This window comes from Physeter macrocephalus, chromosome 15 (genome assembly GCF_002837175.3).
Source record: "Physeter macrocephalus isolate SW-GA chromosome 15, ASM283717v5, whole genome shotgun sequence".
Lineage (NCBI taxonomy): Eukaryota > Metazoa > Chordata > Mammalia > Artiodactyla > Physeteridae > Physeter > Physeter macrocephalus.
The window spans coordinates 65,813,217-65,831,590 of NC_041228.1; the positions used below are offsets into that span (position 1 = coordinate 65,813,217).

Consider the following 18,374-nt stretch of genomic DNA (forward strand, 5'->3'; position numbering starts at 1 on the left):
ATTCCAGTGCCTGACATCTTCCTGGGAACCGAGGCCATGGTGGGAGAAGAGGCAGGTGCGGAGAGAGCCCCGGCCAGGAGCACGGGCCTCTGCCAGCGCGGGCGAGCGCCCTAGCGACGGGAACGCTTGGGTGGAGCGGGGTGGGCAGCGTAGCGCACTCGCTGGGCTCAAGACGGTGCCCCTCACAGCGCCGCGCAGCCCGTGGGATGTGGGCTCGGAGCCGCGGACCGCCGGCGGGCAGTGTCGTGGAGGGCACGCTTAAGTGGGTGATTTTCTTCACAAGTGACTAGGGCTAAACGGAGAGGATAGAGTGTTTCCAGTGCACTGGGTTAGAACTGTTTGAAACTGACTGTTGGCTTTAATCCTCAGCGTTTCAGGATTCTAGGCCAAAGTGGCACAAAGCATATGAAACCGGTTAGATAGGTCATTCATCCCTAGGTGAATCTATCGTTGCTGAAGAATGAGGGAACTTAACCTGTAAACTTCATTTTCTCCAAAACATAGGGTAACTTTAAGAGTACAGATTAAGAGTATCATTCCCCCTTTTGGTATTACAGTAGCTCAGAAGCTCTTTTTTAAAACTCCCCAAGTTTGTCAGTCAGTTTAAATTATAGGAGTTTTATATACCGTAGAATTTGGAGCGCAGTGTCACGGTTTTATCACCAATCACCTTGTATAATAACAAACATAATTTGCATGTTCCTGGTCTACTTTTCTTGACTAACTCAGGAAGTCTAACAACCATGCTCCTTGAGGATTTTAATAAATGTTCAAGTCCCACTTATGCGTGACAGAGAAATGCCCTATTAGTCCAGCCAAGTGCAGTGTAAGGGCAGCTGAGTTCAACAGAATTAATGGAGCTTTTATGCTCATAGCGTCCCTCAGATGGGTCTTCAGAGCCTCATGCGAAGTGAGACTGTGCAGTCAACTGGTCTTTTTCGCTAAAATTCAGGAAGCTCCTTTGACTACTTCAGTACAAAGTAAATACACATATGCTTGAAGAGTCGGCGTGGATTTGTGGGAACACAGTGGTCGCCTAGGTCGGTGTAGAATCCCAGCTTTGCAGTGTCTGCCTGTGTGACCTCCACCACAGGGTCTGACAAGCTCTCCAAGCCTCAGCGTCGCCAGCTTTAGAGCGAGGGCAATCAAAACGAAGCTCAGAACATCCGACGCCTAGATGTGTGTCCGGCTTATCTCTGTTAGGCGCTGGATAAAGCATATGTATTATTTAGGGTTGTTGTTTGTGTCTGACTGGTATAGTATTTTACTACTTTTGTCTTTAAGGGAAAAAAAAAATGTTCTCTAATCAGCTAGCTTTTCCATGGGCCTGAGATGAAGTTTGTCTCTTTACAGGCAGCCGTTTGGCAACTCTCCAGATGACTTGCTGTGTCCACACCCTGCAGCAGAGTCTCCAAGTGACGAAGGCGCTCTCCTGGACCAGCTGTACTTGGCCTTGCGGAACTTCGATGGCCTGGAGGAGATCGACAGAGCTCTGGGGATACCCGAGCTGGTCAGCCAGGTGGGCACAGAGCGAAGCTGGGGGGGGACCGAGCACTTGCGTGGGCACGGAGATATCTGTTCTCTTTTGTCGGTAGATAATCTGCAGTCTGCTTTTTAGAATGCTTTCTTACCTCTTAACAAGCAAGCTCTGTTTTCTGTCTCCCCTGCTCCTTGTTACTCCCACATCAAGAATGGCAAATACTGAGAATGAGTTTGACCTGTACTTTGGGTCAATTGAGCTGAAAGGCAGAAACTCAAGTCCAGCTCATCTACTGACAGGGAGGAACATGCAAGGGGCAGAGAAGCCAAGAAAAGAACGTTGCTGCCCCAGCGATCCAGAACCTTCCATCTAAAAAGTAGTATCCTTAAAATGGTTCTGACAAACCTAGGGGCAGGACAGGTATAAAGATGCAGACGTAGAGAATGGACTCGAGGACACAGTGGGGGGAAGGGTAAGCTGTGACGAAGTGAGAGAGTGGCATTGACATATATACACTACCAAATGTAAAATATGGGGAGATCAGCTCCGTGCTTTGTGTCCATCTAGAGGGGTGGGATAGGGAGGGTGGGAGGGAGATGCAAGAGGGAGGGCATATGGGGATATATGTATGCATAAAGCCGATGCACTTTGTTATACAGCAGCAGAAACGAACACAACATTTAAAGCAATAATACTCCAATAAAGATGAAAAATAAAACATAATTAAAAAAAAAAAAAAACTAGTATCCTCAGTCACTCTTCATCTTAACATTTGTGGGCTAGTGATAGGAAGCTACTTGTGCTAAAAGAATATGTTGCAAGTAAGTTAGCAGAAGTCTTTTTTTTTTTTGGCTGTGTTGGGTCTTTGTTGCTGCACGCGGGCTTTCTCTAGTTGCGGCGAGCAGGGGCTACTCTTTGTTGTGGCGCGTGGGCTTCTCATTGCAGTGGCTTCTCTTTTTGCGGATCACGGGCTCTAGGTGCATGGGCTTCAGTAGTTGTGGCTCGCAGGCTCTAGGCGCATGGGCTTCAGTAGTTGTGGCTCACGGGCTCAGTAGTTGTGGCTCGCAGGCTCTAGAGCACAGGCTTAGTAGTTGTGGCGCACGGGCTTAGTTGCTCCACGGCATGTGGGACCTTCCCAGACCAGGGCTCGAAGCCGTGTCCCCTGCATTGGCAGGCGGACTCTTAACCACTGCACCACCAGGGAAGTCCCAGCAGAAGTCATTTTAAAGGTAGCTGCAGTTCATTCATTTTTGTCCTCTGTGTGGATTTAGCCACAGTTATATGGAGGCTGTTGAATATCGAAGGGAATGTAAAGACGTTAGCCAATCTTAGTGGGCTTCCCCCTCCTGGGGATTAGTTGGACATAAAGTCATTAACTACATCAAGAGTACTTTATAGCAACAATATAATAAATAACCTAACATAGTCTCATGAAATAACTTAGGACTTTTCTGAATCTGGCTACGCAGCCCAGTTTGTGTGAAGCAGGCATCCTGGTTTCCTATAGAAAGAGTCACCTGGGAAAAAGGATCAGTCTCACTGCTGTCTTCCTCTTTTCTCAGCACGAATCGCCTTTATTTCTTATTGCTAAGAAATACCTTCCAGGGTTCGCTCTGCTTCATGGACGTAGGACGTATCGTGAGGGTCTGTGGGAAGGGAGATGCAGAGCCATTGGAGACCTCTCTGAAGCATTCAAAACAGCCCTGTCATAATCCCCACGTTCAGCAGACATAAGTGGGAGTTAAGACTTGATAGTTCATACTGAGAACAGCAGAATGGAAAGAAATGACTTGAGGTTACCTGATATAACCTGAAATAAGAAAGGAAAATGGAGTTGAAGTATTTCCTGTGTGGCTGGTTTGCTTTGCCTTTAGTGCTGGTGAGAATTTAGTATTCGGTATTGTTATCCCTGAGTTTTGTCTAAGTGACATTTAAAGATGTGATTCTTGGGGTTGCTGAGTGACTCAGAGCATTGTTTTTATCAAAAGTGGTATCATTTCATCATTAAATATCTTCAGTCTCTTTTTTTTTTTTCTCATTTATTTGTGTTGTTTCTGTTTTGTCTCATCAAATCCCTCATCCTTATATCATATTAAACTGAATTATAGAAATAATGATTAGGTGGAGTCGGGAACTGTAGAATACACGTGGACTTTATTTGTACTCATCAGAGTTGTGTGTTTTCTTTAAAAATGGATATTAAACTTTCTGTTAAAGATGGGCAAATATTTAAAGATCTGAGATAGTTTCGTGGATGTAATTAGAGCAGTAATTCAACAGTGAATGGTTTCCCCCAAGCAGGCTCCATCCACATTTTTAAAACTACTACGGACAGGGGAGTGGACCCAGTTCTCACGGGTCCATGTGACCTAAGCCCAGGATTCTGGATGGCCCCAAGCCCTGCTCTCACATGGGTAGACTGGCTTGAGGAAACCTTAGGCTGTTACTAGGCTAAAGCAAACCTGAGAGATGATTTTGCTGTTGCGTCCTTCCCTCCTATCTGTTGGGAGGTTTGTAGCAGAAGGAAGAGGAGAATGAACCAGGTGCACCTTCCTGCTCTACACAGTCATGTAGGGCCACCTACATCAAAGGTGTGCCCCTTGGAGAAGTTCTGGATTTTCTGCACCCGCCTCCTTCTGACCCAGATAGGGTAGCCCTAAGAAGTCAAGGATAACGAACATGTTAAATACGGCTAGCAGGACATAAGATGGTGGCAGAACGTGGGGCGTGTAGGGGATTCTGACAACCACAGAAAACAGTCAGATACAGGTGGTGTTTCACACTGGTGAGCGGCTCAGGTCCGACATCACCGACTCTGCTGGAACCCACTCCTCACTAGCCAGACAGGCCTCTTGCAATTTGCTGCACGTCTACAAGTCTCAGTTTTGTTATCTGCAAAATGGGAATAGTGGTGGGCACCCCAGCACTGCTGACCCCAGCCAGGTACCAAGGCAGCTGTCTAGTTAAAGTGATTAATACAGGTGTGACTGATCAAATCCGAACACTTAGCACGTGGGAATTCCCTGGCGGTCCAGTGGTTGGGACTCCGCACTTTCCTGCCAGGGCCCGGGTTTAACCCCTGCTTGGGGAGCTAAGATCCCGCAAGCCGGCAAAAAAAAAAAAAAAAAAAACAAGCCCCTTGAGGCGTCTAGGGGACGTTCACATTCTTCCAACTGGCGGCAGGAGTAGGAGGCATTCCGTAGTCACAGACCATCTCTCCCTTCCCTCGGAAGAAGTGCTGCGGGGAGTCAAGCCTGACCCCTGCTTCTTACCTCAAGTAACTGGATCTCTGGAACAGAGGCATTTTCTAGGAAGACAAGTGGAGTCAAGGTAGAAGTCCCTTTGTGTAGTAAGTACAATAGCAGAAGCCTCACATACGGGGCAGTGAGAGGAAACAGGCTTCTGTTCGCTCTGCAGTTTTCAGTGGTTTTATTTATTTGTTTGTTAACCGGGGGCTTTCTCTTCAGAGCCAAGCGGTGGATCCAGAGCAGTTCCCAAGTCAGGATTCCAACATCCTGCTGGAGCAGAAGGCGCCCGTGTTCCCACAGCAGTATGCATCTCAGGCACAAATGGCCCAAGGCAGCTACACTGCCATGCAGGACCCAAGCTTCCACACCATGGGGCAGCGGCCGAGCTACGCCACGCTCCGTGTGCAGCCCAGACCCGGCCTCAGGCCCACGGGCCTGGCGCAGACCCAGCCCAACCAGCTGAGGCTTCAGCTGCAGCATCGCCTCCAAGCACAGCAGGTGCGTTCCTGGCCTTGCCTGGAAAATCGGGGGGGGGCACAGGGAAGGTGGGCGTGAGCCCGGGGGTCCTTTTGGAGGCCTTAAAAGCTCCTTCTGTCCTTTCCAAGAGGGTGAAAGCGTTGCCAAGTTACCTTACAACTTCCATACTCCTTTCTGCTTCACCTCCTTCCCTTCTTTCTCTCTCCTCCACTAACTCCACTCCAGCGTAGAGCAGCTCTTTGGTTTCCTAGCTCTATTATTTACTGAGGGGCTAACCTTGAGCTCTGTGAGCCTCAGTGTTTACATCTGTACAATGGGGTTGCTGTACAGTCTCAGGCAGTATGTGTGTGTCTGTGGGGCCCGGCACAGTTTCTGGCCCAAAGGGAGCTCCCAGGAAAACCGTAGCTCCTGCCATTCGTCCTATCTTGTGGCCAGAATCATCACTCTTAGTGGAGTGGTGGCAGAGGGTGCTGCCTTATGGAATACCTATTTAGCTCAAGAAACTGTGTTCTCGCTGAAACAAGCCTGGACAGATTTCTCTCATGTAGTGAGTAAGCGTGTTGTGGGCTTTTAAATCGCCTCTCCTTTTTTTCCCTCTGCTTTTTTCCTAATCATCCTCTTGGCCTCCTTTTCTGATCGTTCTACTCCCTTGCCCCCTTGCAAACAGTGTGTTTTCCAAACTGTCCAGAATAACTTCTCAGCTATAAGCAATGGGAAACCTCAATGATAATTAGCTTTACAAGGGAATCCAGGTACAAACCATGTGGTTTCAATGTCCAGCAGCAAGCAGATAGATGTCGGGTTGGCGGGGGAGAGGGGCAATTTCTTGAGGAAGGTGATTTGAAATAGAATATATTCTGATTAGAAATATACTGATTGCCATGTGTATGCGTTTAGAATCGCCAGCCACTCATGAATCAAATCAGCAATGTTTCAAACGTGAACCTGACTCTGAGGCCTGGAGTACCCACACAGGTAAGGGGCAGACCAGCCGTCAGCTTTTACTGGATCCGCTTAACTTCTCTTGTCATTTCTTCCCCCTTGATATCCCACGTAAGTAACTCAGAAGGCCATACATAGATCCAGATCCACACGGTGGATGTCGTGTCATTCGCTTGTCTTGTCTGGTCTGTCGCTTTTGTGGTTCCCTCCTCATCACTGCCGTGTTTATTGCCAGGTACAGTCCATTATCGTTATTCACACCGGTTGTGTTCTGTAAAGTTACTGCAAACACTGAATCAGCGAATATTGAAGCGTTGCTCCTAGGAGAAATAAAGGGTTCGTTCCCTTTGAGGCTCTTGGTCACATTTTCATGAATCAATGTGTGTTTCTGTTTGAAGACACCTTGTTTAATATACACTGTTGATTCATGAACATTGAACTCACAGCCAACAGCACTGTAACTCTTGCCTGCGTGAAGCTCATCGAACTCCCACATTTTCCCCGTAAGGCACATCGCAGCCACCTGTGCTTATTTAGGACACTAGGCAGCACTTCAGCACTTCTCAGGGGCCATTTTAAACAGCAGAGTCACCAACAAAAAGCACAACCATGTGAAAAACGTGGAGCTAAATAGTCCACAGAAAGGACACTTGTGCGCAGTACGAGAGCTGAAACGAGAAGCAGTGCCACCTGGTCTCAGCCTCAGTCGGGAATGGGCACGTTGGGCTTCTCGCATTTTTTTGCTGCTCTGCACGTGTCCGTAAATCACGACAGTGCCGTGAGTATTGGTTCTGGGGTGACAAATAAATGTTAGCCGGTAGGCAAGCTCACCGGTGCAGAATCGACGAATAATGAGGTCGACTGTATACTGCCAGGACCCGTAACCAGCCTGGTACCACTTACTGACAGCAGGCACGGGTGCCCGCCCGTCCCGTCCTGTCCTGGCCTCCCTACACGCCTGCCTCCGTTCAGCCTTTTCTGAAGTGCTTCAAAGCCACCTTTTGGCGCAGTGACTTGGTTTCCCTTTAGACTTGAATGTCCCTTAATGAGACTCTAAACTGCCGTCCTCAAGGTTTCTGCACAGAGTCCTCTTACAGACAGGACTGGGGTTACTGTGGGCTCCCTTCGTTACCTGTGTCCTCTCGCAGTGAGTCTCAAGTTACTTGATACTGACATCAAACTTAACGCACGTCAGTCATCGCAAGGTTTCAGAATCATCGTCTCTACAGCATTCAGAAGCTCACATTCTCAGCCACCAGTTGGTCAGCTCTAAACTGTTCTCTTGTTTGCCAAATAATTTCGCACGAGACAGGACCCTTTGTTATCCTGTTTCTAACATACGGGCTGTTTTTCGATCTGTCTCCACCCCCAATGTCTTCCTCCGTATTTTGCCCCCCATTCCAGGCACCCATTAATGCACAGATGCTGGCCCAGAGACAGAGGGAAATCCTGAACCAGCATCTCCGACAGAGGCAAATGCATCAGCAACAGCAAGTTCAGCAGCGCACTCTGATGATGAGAGGACAGGGGCTGAACATGACGCCCAGCGTGGCGGCTCCTAGCGGTGTGCCGGCAACTATGAGCAGCCCCCGGGTCCCCCAGGCAAATGCACAGCAGTTTCCCTTCCCTCCGAACTACGGTACGGGACTTACACCACCACCACCTTTCACCAGTCCTTTCTCCCCGCTGTCCCCCGGTCCTGGGTCACGGCTCCTCTCTCGCAGCTCTTTGCATGGCTCCCAGATGAACCTGGCTAACCGGGGGATGCTGGGAAACCTGGGAGGACCGCTGGGGCCCATCAGGAGTCCCCAGGTCCAGCACGGTACCTTCCAGTCTCTCAGCTCAGGTGCCACCTTTGCTCTGAGTGCAGGTCTTTAAGCATGACCGGAGTAGGTGTGCGTGCATAGAGTGCCTCTGCCAGTTGCGCATGTGAGTGCGTGTGAATGTCTGCACTTACGTCAGTGTCTGTAAACACAGGTGCATGTGCATATGCTTATACTTGAAAACCTCTGAGTCTAAAAACAACAGATACAAAATGTTGAAAGAGGTATATCATTGTAAGTATTTTACAGACTTTCTACAGCTTTTGAAAAATAAAGGCTCTCAATATTATACCAGATCTTTAACGAATTGATCATTCTTGAGGGGCGCTGCACAGAAACCACAGCGGACGACCTCTTAATTTTCTTTGTATTGATTTGTTGTTTAATGTCAGTCTTAAGAGACAGCGTGCAGTATCATAAACATTAATATTTGTGTGCGTGTCATATTCGATTAATAGTTGAATTATTGATAAAAGTAAGGGCTTACATCAAGGTTAATATTCAAAATGACTTTCCCCATCTTCCGCCAGAGTTCTCTAGAAACAACTACCAAGTCTTGGTGGTGCTTAGCCTCACGTCTCCTATTTCTTTAAAGAAACAGAAAGATGATGTGCAGCTTTTTCCTGTGTGATATTAAGCTTTTCTTCTATAGCTCATTAAAGCATTAATTAAATATGCATGTTTAACACATCTTCTAGGCAAAAATGGGCTTACCTCAATGTCATCCCTGAAATTTTCTAAGAAGCCGCCTCCTTTGTTTCCCAACTCTTCCTCTCTTTCCTTTTTGACCATTTAGGAAAGTCTGCTAAAAGTTCTTTCTCGGGCTTCCCTGGTGGCGCAGTGGTTAAGAATCCACCTGCCAATGCAGGGGACATGGGTTCGAGCCCTGGTCCGGGAAGATCCCACATGCCGCGGAGCAACTAAGCCCGTGCGCCACAACTACTGAGCCTGCGCTCTAGAGCCCGCGAGCCACAACTACTGAGCCCACGTGCCACAACTATTGAAGCCCGCGTGCCTAGAGCCCGTGCTCCGCAACAAGAGAAGCCACCGCAACGAGAAGCCCACACACCACAACGAAGAGTAACCCCCGCTCGCCACAACCAGAGAAAGCCCGCGCGCAGCCACGAAGAACCAACACAGTCAAAAATAAATAAATAAATTTATTTAAAAAAAAAAAAAAAAGTTCTTCCTCTCCTTTTAGTGTAAACACCATCTGCCTCTGCACTGAACAAGAAGCTTACATGGAATTTGTTTTTCTTATTCTTGCTAATCTTGTATAGTGCAAAAGCATGGTAGAGCCCTTTATAAATACATGACAAGCTAATCATGAATGCAGTTGCTTTCTAAAATTTTTTTAGTTCTTGGCCGTGTCGCACAGCTTGTGAGATCCCAGTCCCCCGACCAGGGATCGAACCCAGGCCCTCGGCAGTGAAAGTGCAGAGTCCTAACCACCGGACTGCCACGGAATTCCCACAGTCACTTATTTTTAAAAACGCATCTATCTCATCATAGAATAACTTGGGTTAATTTAGTAAAAAAATTATTCAAGTGTGTTGGCTTTTTATATATAGCTAAACCTTAATCCAACTTAATCCAGTTGTAGTGATATATAAACATTGAAAGACTGTGTCCGGTCAAAGAGAAATATACACATTTGACTCATTCTTGATTTGCAAGGGATATGGGGAAAGAATAGTATCTCTCTCTACCTCCAGTCGTGATGGTTAATACCGTTCCTAGGCACCCCTCTAATTACTATAGAGAAAGAACCAAGGTATGGAGAGTTTTTCTTCATGCATTTTATTCCATCTTGGAATCTTTTTTTAAATGTATATAATTTACCAGCACATGATCAGGTATTTGATAGTAATTTTCTTTGTGTATTTGATTTGAATGTTCTCTTCTGTCCCCCGTCTCAACGATGAAACTAACAATCTCCTTTGGATTTCTGTTTTGTTTTTTAAGGAATAAGTCAGCAGCCTGATCCAGGCTTTGCTGGGGCCACCGCGCCCCAAAGCCCTCTGATGTCGCCCCGGCTGGCGCACACGCAGAGCCCCATGCTGCAGCAGTCCCAGGCGAACCCAGCCTACCAGGCCTCCTCGGACATGAACGGGTGGGCGCAGGGGAGCATGGGTGCAAACAGGTATGCTGCATGTCTGTGTCTTTTTGATAGAAATGATCACCAGGGAATCTTTCCATAGCCCGCCCACCTGTCTCTCTTCTGGATTTTTCTTCTTTGCTCAAGCAAGCAATACCAAGTAAACTACTAAGTAAGCCAGTCTACTTTTCCTAGGGCAGAAGTTACCAGAATTTACCAAACCTTAGCTTAATGTTTTTTCCTTGGGAGTAAAAGGAGCTCCCCTGAGAAGGTAGCACCGCCACCAATGGATGATAGAAACCGCTGTGGGAGGCAGTGGCCTAGAAGCCACCCTCTTATCAGTACAGGTAATAAAAGCAAACAGAAGCCTTGTCTGGTACAGACATGACAGTGGGACGTGTCCTTCCAGACCTTCACGGTAATGTGGGGAAAAGGACAGAGCGCGGTGGCCCCTGAAGCTTCGCCAAGGGCTCCTTCCCCTGCTGTTTCTGACCTCACCACCTCCTGGTGTCCCACCCGGATTCTCTCAGCCTAGATTTATTCATTCTGAAGGAAAGGCCTGAGAAACCAGTGCTCAAAACCGCCTGCCTGTTTGCCCGAGGGCTCTAACATTTTCATCTTTCACTGTGTTTCTAGCATGTTTTCGCAGCAGTCCCCTCCACACTTCGGACAGCAAGCAAACACCAGCATGTACAATAACAATATGAACATCAGTGTATCCATGGCGACCAACACAGGTGGGATGGGCAACATGAACCAGATGACCGGACAGATCAGCATGACCTCAGTGACCTCCGTGCCTACGTCGGGGCTGTCCTCCATGGGTCCCGAGCAGGTGAGCACCCCAGGTGAAGCCCCCCGCAGGCTTCTGATTGTAACTTCTTGTCTATTTTTGCATTAAATGTGTCTTTCCATGCGCTTAACATCTGCCATCAACTCCCACATTTATTTTGAAGAGTTTTTTTCACCTTACCATCACTTGTGTTGGTGTGATTAACAGAAATACTTGATAATGACGAAATAAACATGAAAGGATCCCTGACTGCTCAAAAATCTTTTAAAATATTTCTTAACTCTCTTGTCTTCTGAATTTTTCTCTTATTTGAGGGATTTAGCGATATCTAAAATGAATCTCGAAAAATGGAATGGTGAAAGATGTTTTTTTTAAATAGTTTTATTTGGGGATTTTTAAGGACTGATTTTTTTCTAAACATAAAACCAGATGAAAAGCAAAGGCCAAACTATCTGCCATCCAGTTAGCTTTAAATGATAGTTCACGTGTGCAGGGAGACTGACGCAGAGTATCCAAAAACTACTCTTCGTCATCTCTGGGATGTGGATACCATGATTTTTTATTTTTTATTTTTTGGTCTTTTTTTTTTTTTTTTTCTTTTAATAATTCTGTTTCGTGTTGAATAACACTGAAATGATTCTGCCATCCCTAAGCACATGCCAGCTTCACTTGGTGGCAAAGAGGCTCAGAGCACTTGATACGTAGGTAGCCAGCCTGGGATTCCGAAATCTATGATGGGTAAAGATGTTGGTTAATAATTTTTAAACTGTATTAAAGACCTTATTTTTAAAGGGCACAAAATGCTGGGCATTCTACCACCTCACTAGTTCAGGCAAAGTGTTAATGGGGCAAGGACCCTGAATCTTACTTCAAATTTGGAGAAATTGAGGCATGGAAAGTTTAAACAGATTAACCAAGTATCATTGACAGCACCATAAATTTCCATTAGATCATGATTGTGAGAATGGTGAAAGATTGAAAGTTTAATTAGGTCTACTGAATCCTGATGTTGGTAAAGGACAATTTGTGTGAAAATTTACTAAATTTTACAATGCCTCAGTGTTTTATTCTGTAAAAAGATTAATAAAAATGCAAAGTAAAAAAAAAAAAATGCAAAGTGATGCATGAGAAAATATAAACACTTCGCAATTTGAGAAGGCTTTATGGGTGCGTGAAATAATAATTTGCACTTCTCTGGTTGAATTGATTATACTTCTCTGGTGGCTAAATGCTTATTTGTATAAATTAAACATAAATTAAAGAAGAACAGACTTTCATCTTTTCAATGGCGAAAATATAGTGTGGATGCTGAATCTTCTAGCAGAGTGGACCACCAGCGAGCAGTTCCTGCCTCGCCTGCTAGGGAAAGTGTAATTTGTAAAAGAAATGTACAGATGCCAAGGAATAGTTCACTTAGAAAAGATTCACAAGATCCTGCCCCGTTTGGGGTATTCACACCTGCTCTTGCTAGTCAGTAACTTGCCTAAAGTAACAGACATCAGGAATCATTGATCTAATTCGCACTCAAAAAAGTGAACACGTTAAGGCATAAGAATGTTTCTAATATTACCATCTCTGTTGAATTTCTCTACAGAATACAAAAAAGAAATTTAATTGTGAAGGCAGCGAGTGTACTATAAGGATTTATTTTCATGTTCCTTCACACTCCCCCCTGAACGTAGGCATGGAAGAATAGATAAGGGAAGTGGCCGTTTTTAGGTAGTCCTTTCTCCCCATAATTCTACTCCTAGAAACAAAGAAGCAGGTTAGTGGGTGGTTATTTCCCATACGCTTCTGGATGTCTCACTGAATAAAGCCCCTGTGCTGTCCTGCCGCCCTCAGGTTAATGATCCTGCTCTCAGAGGAGGCAGCCTTTTCCCAAGCCAGCTGCCTGGAATGGATATGATTAAGCAGGAGGGAGACGCACCACGGGTAAGAAACAGCAGAGAAGCCAGCCATGAATGTGGTGCTAAAGTGAATGTGATGTTCTGTAGACTAAAATGGGCATAGATATGGTGTCCGTCAGCAGATTGAAGAGAGTTGTGTAATACTTGTGATTTTTTTTCTAATGGCTTCTAATTTTATCGGACATACAGTGGTTTTTGTGTGAATAATTTTTCCTCTAAGCTCATTTCAACTGAGCTGACAGTGGTGTGTGAATTAAGAACACTAATTCTGCCCCGGAGTGAAATTATTATAGCCAAGCAGAAAATCAAGTAGCAAGGAATTAGTCGTGTGAGGGCAAACTGATTCAGTTTTGCTTTTTCTGAATCATAATGTCTGCCTTTTCAGAAGGATGAAGAGGAACTAACTTATAGTTGCTCTCTCTCCCTTAATTAAGTCTAAGTTTACTCTAAGTGTTTTTCTATATTTCATTTTAGTTAGGCCACCATCTTATATATATATATTATTATTTGCTTATTACCTTAAACACTTGTTCGAAGAAGAGTGATACTACCGTGTTCAGCCAAATCTTGAAACAGTAGAACGATCAGTGCTTAGAAGCCACCTGAGTTGGGAGCCTGGCGGCAGGTGTGCCAGAGGGACCGGGAGGGCTCTGAGCGACCTGGCACAGGTGAACGGGGCCCTCTGAAGGTGGGGCAGATACACTCCTGAGCAGCAGGTAATTCTCTTCTAAAGCGGAAGTCCTCTCTCAGTGGAGAAAAGGGTAGGGATGATGTGGAATTTCCTACACAACAGTGGATCTTGGATCATTTTGTTGGTATTATTAGCATTCAAGCTCAAAAAGTAATAGCATAAATTTGATCCAGATTTTAACAACGCAGTGTGTGGCTTGTCTCGTTTGAAGAACCACGGTCACGGTCACGGTGTGGCGCCGAGGCTTTGGGGGGAGTCCCTTGGATGTTTTGTGTACGAACCCAGATGCGCACGTCATCTGAACGGTTAACGTACGGATGTAGTCAGTCTAACAGAAAATGGAATGTATTGCATACTGACCAAGGGTCTAGACTCTAAATGCGCCATCCATGGAGGCTGGGAGGCCGCGGGGCACCGGCGTCTGCCCTGCCGCCGGGCCTGCCCTGCCCTCCGCTGCGGCCCTGCACACAGGGGCGGCCTGTGCGCAGAAGCAGGGCCTTAAAACCGGGCGGCACCTCCCAGAGGAACGATGGCATCGGCGCCAACTAGGCTCCCACAGGGGACAGCCCGTTCTAACCCAGAAGTGCCGGGAGCTTAGCCTCTGAGCGCGTGGTGTCTGTCGTGGGGAAAAGCGCGTGTAGGCGGCCGGGCTCGCACTTCGCTCCGCGGATCCCGCGCGAGGAGACCGGGCCTCCCTCCCCCTACTGCCGGGTAACCGGGCGCGGCCGGGGGCGGGGCGAGGCCCCGGGAAGCACTACCCAGGCGGAGCCGGCAGCCCAGCCTTGCGCTCCTGTCTTCCGAGAGCCCCGGAAAGTGAGCGGCCTTAGTATTAGGTCCTTTCTCCTGCCACCACGTTACCTCCACGAAGGAAAGACTCGCCTTCTGTAAAGCGGAGCACGTGGGTGGCCCACAGTCTGGTGCAGAAACCACCCACCTGTATTGCGCGTTTAGCGCAGGCCTGATTCTCTGCTTAGAGCTTTATTTGGAGCAGCTCACTGAAACCACAGCCCAGCGCGTGGCAGATCCACTGTTCTGAGAGTTTACTGACTCGCCCGAGGTCCTGCAGCACAGGAGGTGAACCCCGGCGGCCCGATCCCTGGCTGCTGTCGGCCCTGCACCATATACCACCCACCTCTCCCAAGGCAGCCCAGGGCTCTTGTGAGACTTCTTCAAGGGTTTATGCAGGTAGCGCTGGAAATGCAGGCCAAAAAGGGACGTATTACTTCATTCTTTGGGGCCATTCCTTTCTCTCTCTCTATAGGTCCTAAAGGGAAGGAAAAGACACTTAAACATACTCTGGGACAGGCAGTTAAGTCTCAGCTGCATACGTAGTAGAGTCCTCCCTCGGGCACGGGGGGCCTCATCTCAGCACGGAGGAAGCCCCCTGAGTGAGGAGAGGGAACGCACCTTTTGGCCTCTGATGCACCACGGGCCGTGCGGGCCCATGGTAGATACTTAGGCCTCCCCCGCATGTTTAGACAGGGAGACTGAATCTCTGAAGATCGGGCACTTTACCCCAGGTCACACAGCTAGCAGTGGTGGACTGTACCAGAGGCCAAGGGGGGGGCCACCCCGAGCAGCGGCACAGAGGGCCCAGACCTCCCAGGCGGGCTCGACTGGCGCAGCACAGGGCGGAGGGGAGGTGCAGGCAGGCGGCCAGCGGAGCTGGATGTTCACGCACGTCGGGGTGCTGGGGGGTGGGGGCTGAGAAACCTGAATCGGAAGGATGAGCACTAGGGTCACAAAAGGCAACTTTCGGTAGACAAGGGCATCTCCATCCAGATGCCTTTCGGATCCGTGGTGAGAAGTCTGTTACCGCCTAGCCCGGGCCATTTATACCCCCCTCACTTCCTGCTTTTTTCCATTCCCCCTCTTGAATCTGGCTTCTCCATCTATACTTTGTTCATGCTGAATGTTAAAGCTGGAGAGCAGTCTGTCTCAGACACTCTGGTGGCTTCCTTTAAACTCTAAAGTTTCGAGAATAATATGTGCAGTGTATCCCTCCTAATTCACGAACAATACCTGGAAATCACACTGCACTTGTCACCGTGCTGCCAGTGTGTGCACAGAAAGGCTTCCATCGTATTCGTCCTGCCTCTGTAACATACCCTGCTGCTGCTGGGAAGCAAAGAGCTCTTTTCGGAACTTTTATCGGTGATCAGGTTCTATGTGAACTAGAAACCGCTGTGCTCCATTATACATTGAATCGGTGTTCCATTGATCCTGGAATGGAGATTAAAATCATATCTTGCTTTAAGCAGAGCTAGAACAGACAACCATGGATTTACCAAAACCTAGAGAAGGGCAGTTATTTTATCTAACCAAAAGATTCTTCCTTTTATAAGGACTTATCGTACTGTTACTACACATGTATTTCAGTATATTAAAATTGAGTTTACTGCTCAGCCACGTGACACTTGTATAAAGAAAGTACAGTTGTAATTACTTCTATTAATTATCTAGTGTTTTGGAAATTGAACACTAACTCAAATCAGCTTTGAGTTGATGATAATGACGATGACAGAGATGATGACAAAAACCCCAGTTTATTTAGCCTGCAGAGGAAGCCAGGGAGAAGCCTGTGGTTCTCCATGGGAGTGTGGCAGTAAGGGAGAGTCAAGAGGGGACGTTTTCTAGGAAGTGGGTTTGTACTGGATGATTTGAGGAGAGATGAAGAAAATAGTGACCCCTTCTGGATTGGACGCTGTCAAAGAGCGGGCAGTTCAGCAGCTGGGTATCTCACAGGTACCTCAGTGATCTCTGTTGCGGAGGCGGGTGTCACTGGTTAAGAAAGCAGCAGTCAACGAGAAGGAGGGATGGGAAATCCGTTGCAGTCTGTGCCCTCCGGAGTAGGTGCAGGATCTGCCAGCTGTGGGAACGACTCTCTGTGTTCAGTTAGGATCGATGCCATCTGCTCATCTGCATCAAAATCCAGCGTAACTCATCCAGATGCAGCCTTTGTGATTGGCATTATTTAAACCGGCCAAGTGGTCTGATGCTTTTGTGATGGGCCTTATGATCTTACCAAAAATTCCACGCTATTACACCACTCTTTGTTTTCCTACAGAAATACTGCTGACACTGAAGGTAGCTGGTTGCTTCTTTCTTCAGCTGACTGGGCTCACTTGCTCCAGATGCCTACCAGTCTGGAGAGCTGCGTCTATTTGTTTTGACCCAACCGACCTGCCATCCAGTCCCGCCAGAGCAAGATGGGCAGACGGGCCTGGGCCCCGCTCCCCCGGTGGAGTCCCCTCGGCTGCTGCAGGAGGAGCTGCCTCTTGTGTTGACAGACGGCCTGCAGCTCGCGTCCGGACAATTGTCAGTCTGTTCACTGCATTCACCTTAGTGCAACTTAGATCTCTCCTGCAAAGTAAATGTTGACAGGCAGACTTCATACCCGTGTCAGATTGAATGTATCTAAATGTATGTATTTAAGGAAAACACCCATGCTCTTGTTCTGCTCCTGTTCTGTTCCTGTCTGGTTCCAGACACTGGTTTCTTGCTTTGTTTTCCCTGGCTAACCAGTCCAGTCCAAAAGAGTAAAAGATTTCTTCTGGGGGAAAGAAAAGAATTACAGATGTTTTAAGCTAAGCCTTCATTTGGGATAAAAGCAGGGGAGACACCATGGACCGCGCCCTATGTACAGAGACACCCAAGAAGTGAAGACCAAGAAATCGTAGTTGTATCTTTGTAGAAAGCTCTCAAGACCATGTTGGAAAGCGTTTCCAGTTACTGAACAGATGAAAAGGAGCCTGTGGGAGGGCTGTTAACAGTAACAAGTACTTTTTCTTCTTCTTTTTTTTTTTTTTCTTTCTGATTCAAACCAAACTAGTTCACCCAAATCGTGACTCAGAAGAAATAGTTTTCATTTCCAAATTCGCTTAGATCGAGCAGACAGCCTGAATCAGCACCTCCTCTTGCATCTGACCCTGCCTCTTCCCTTCCCCTCTGCCTTCCCCAGTTCTCCCCACTCTCATGCTTTTTTTTTTTTTTTTTTTAAATAAAAGCAACAGAAACCAGGTAAGCCCTTTATTATTTCCTTACGTGTTTTACCAGCCACTTACCAACTGCTAACTCTTAAATTTCAGAAAAAGGCATTTACTGGCAAGGAGAGGAGCAAAGTTAGGACTTGATACCCATCTGACTTTGGACACCTGCTTTGAAAGCATATTCATTCTCTTCCCCAGCAACACTGGTCCACCAAACGGGAGAAAATAATAGTGTGCTTAAAATTGACAGCAGGCATCAGGACAGATTGCACCTCCACCATGTGTTTTTTATTTTGTTTTTTAGCAGTGCTGACTAAGCCGAAGTTTTGTAAGGTACATAAAATCCAATTTATATGTAAACAAGCAATAATTTAAGTTGAGAACTTAAGTGTTTTAATTGTATAATTTTTGTGAGGTATACATATTGTGGAATTGACTCCAAAATGAGGTACTTCAGTATTAAAATTAGATATCTTCATAGCAATGTCTCCTAAAGGTGTTTTGTAAAGGCTGTCACGGCCTCGATTAGACCTAATTTGTAGACTTAAGACTTTTTATTTTCTAAACCTTGTGATTCTGCTCATAAGTCATTTATCTAATCTATATGATATGCAGCCGCTGTAGAAGCCGATTCTTGATTTTTATATGTTTATATTCTTTCTTAACGAACCTTAGGAAGACTACGTGTTACTAAGCAGGCCACTTTTCTGGTTGTTTTTCTTGCCCACTCTGGTAGGGGAACAATCTTTTCTTAATTGGCATCAGTTTCAGACAACTGTAATACCAAGAAACTGGTGACCTTTTTTGAGCAATTTCTCCCCAACCCCTAATACACATACTTTCTTACCTAAATTTCAGAATGATGTCTTTTTGATGTCTAAAAAGCAAAGCATTTTATATCTCATTAGCCAGGCTTTTTAGGAACA

At 46.7% G+C, this 18,374-nt stretch overlaps 1 protein-coding gene across 9 annotated transcripts in view; it reads left to right on the forward strand.

Moving 5' to 3' along the window:
• The window catches only part of NCOA2 (nuclear receptor coactivator 2), a 279,465-nt gene extending 261,312 nt beyond the window's left edge, over window positions 1–18,153 (forward strand). For 7 of the 9 annotated variants that reach the window (XM_007128948.4, XM_028500696.2, XM_007128947.4 and 4 more), the window contains 8 exons: window positions 1,354–1,519; window positions 4,948–5,226; window positions 6,103–6,180; window positions 7,552–7,786; window positions 9,936–10,113; window positions 10,705–10,903; window positions 12,704–12,793; window positions 16,527–18,153. In XM_007128948.4, coding sequence (XP_007129010.1) covers window positions 1,354–1,519; window positions 4,948–5,226; window positions 6,103–6,180; window positions 7,552–7,786; window positions 9,936–10,113; window positions 10,705–10,903; window positions 12,704–12,793; window positions 16,527–16,538 — 1,237 coding nt within the window. In that variant the 3' untranslated portion in view covers window positions 16,539–18,153. Of the gene's footprint in view, window positions 1–1,353; window positions 1,520–4,947; window positions 5,227–6,102; window positions 6,181–7,551; window positions 7,787–8,766; window positions 9,898–9,935; window positions 10,114–10,704; window positions 10,904–12,703; window positions 12,794–16,526 lie in introns of those variants that run through there. The other 2 variants (XM_055091268.1, XM_055091270.1) reach the window with 2 other exon arrangements.
• The last annotated feature ends 221 nt before the right edge of the window (window positions 18,154–18,374 follow it).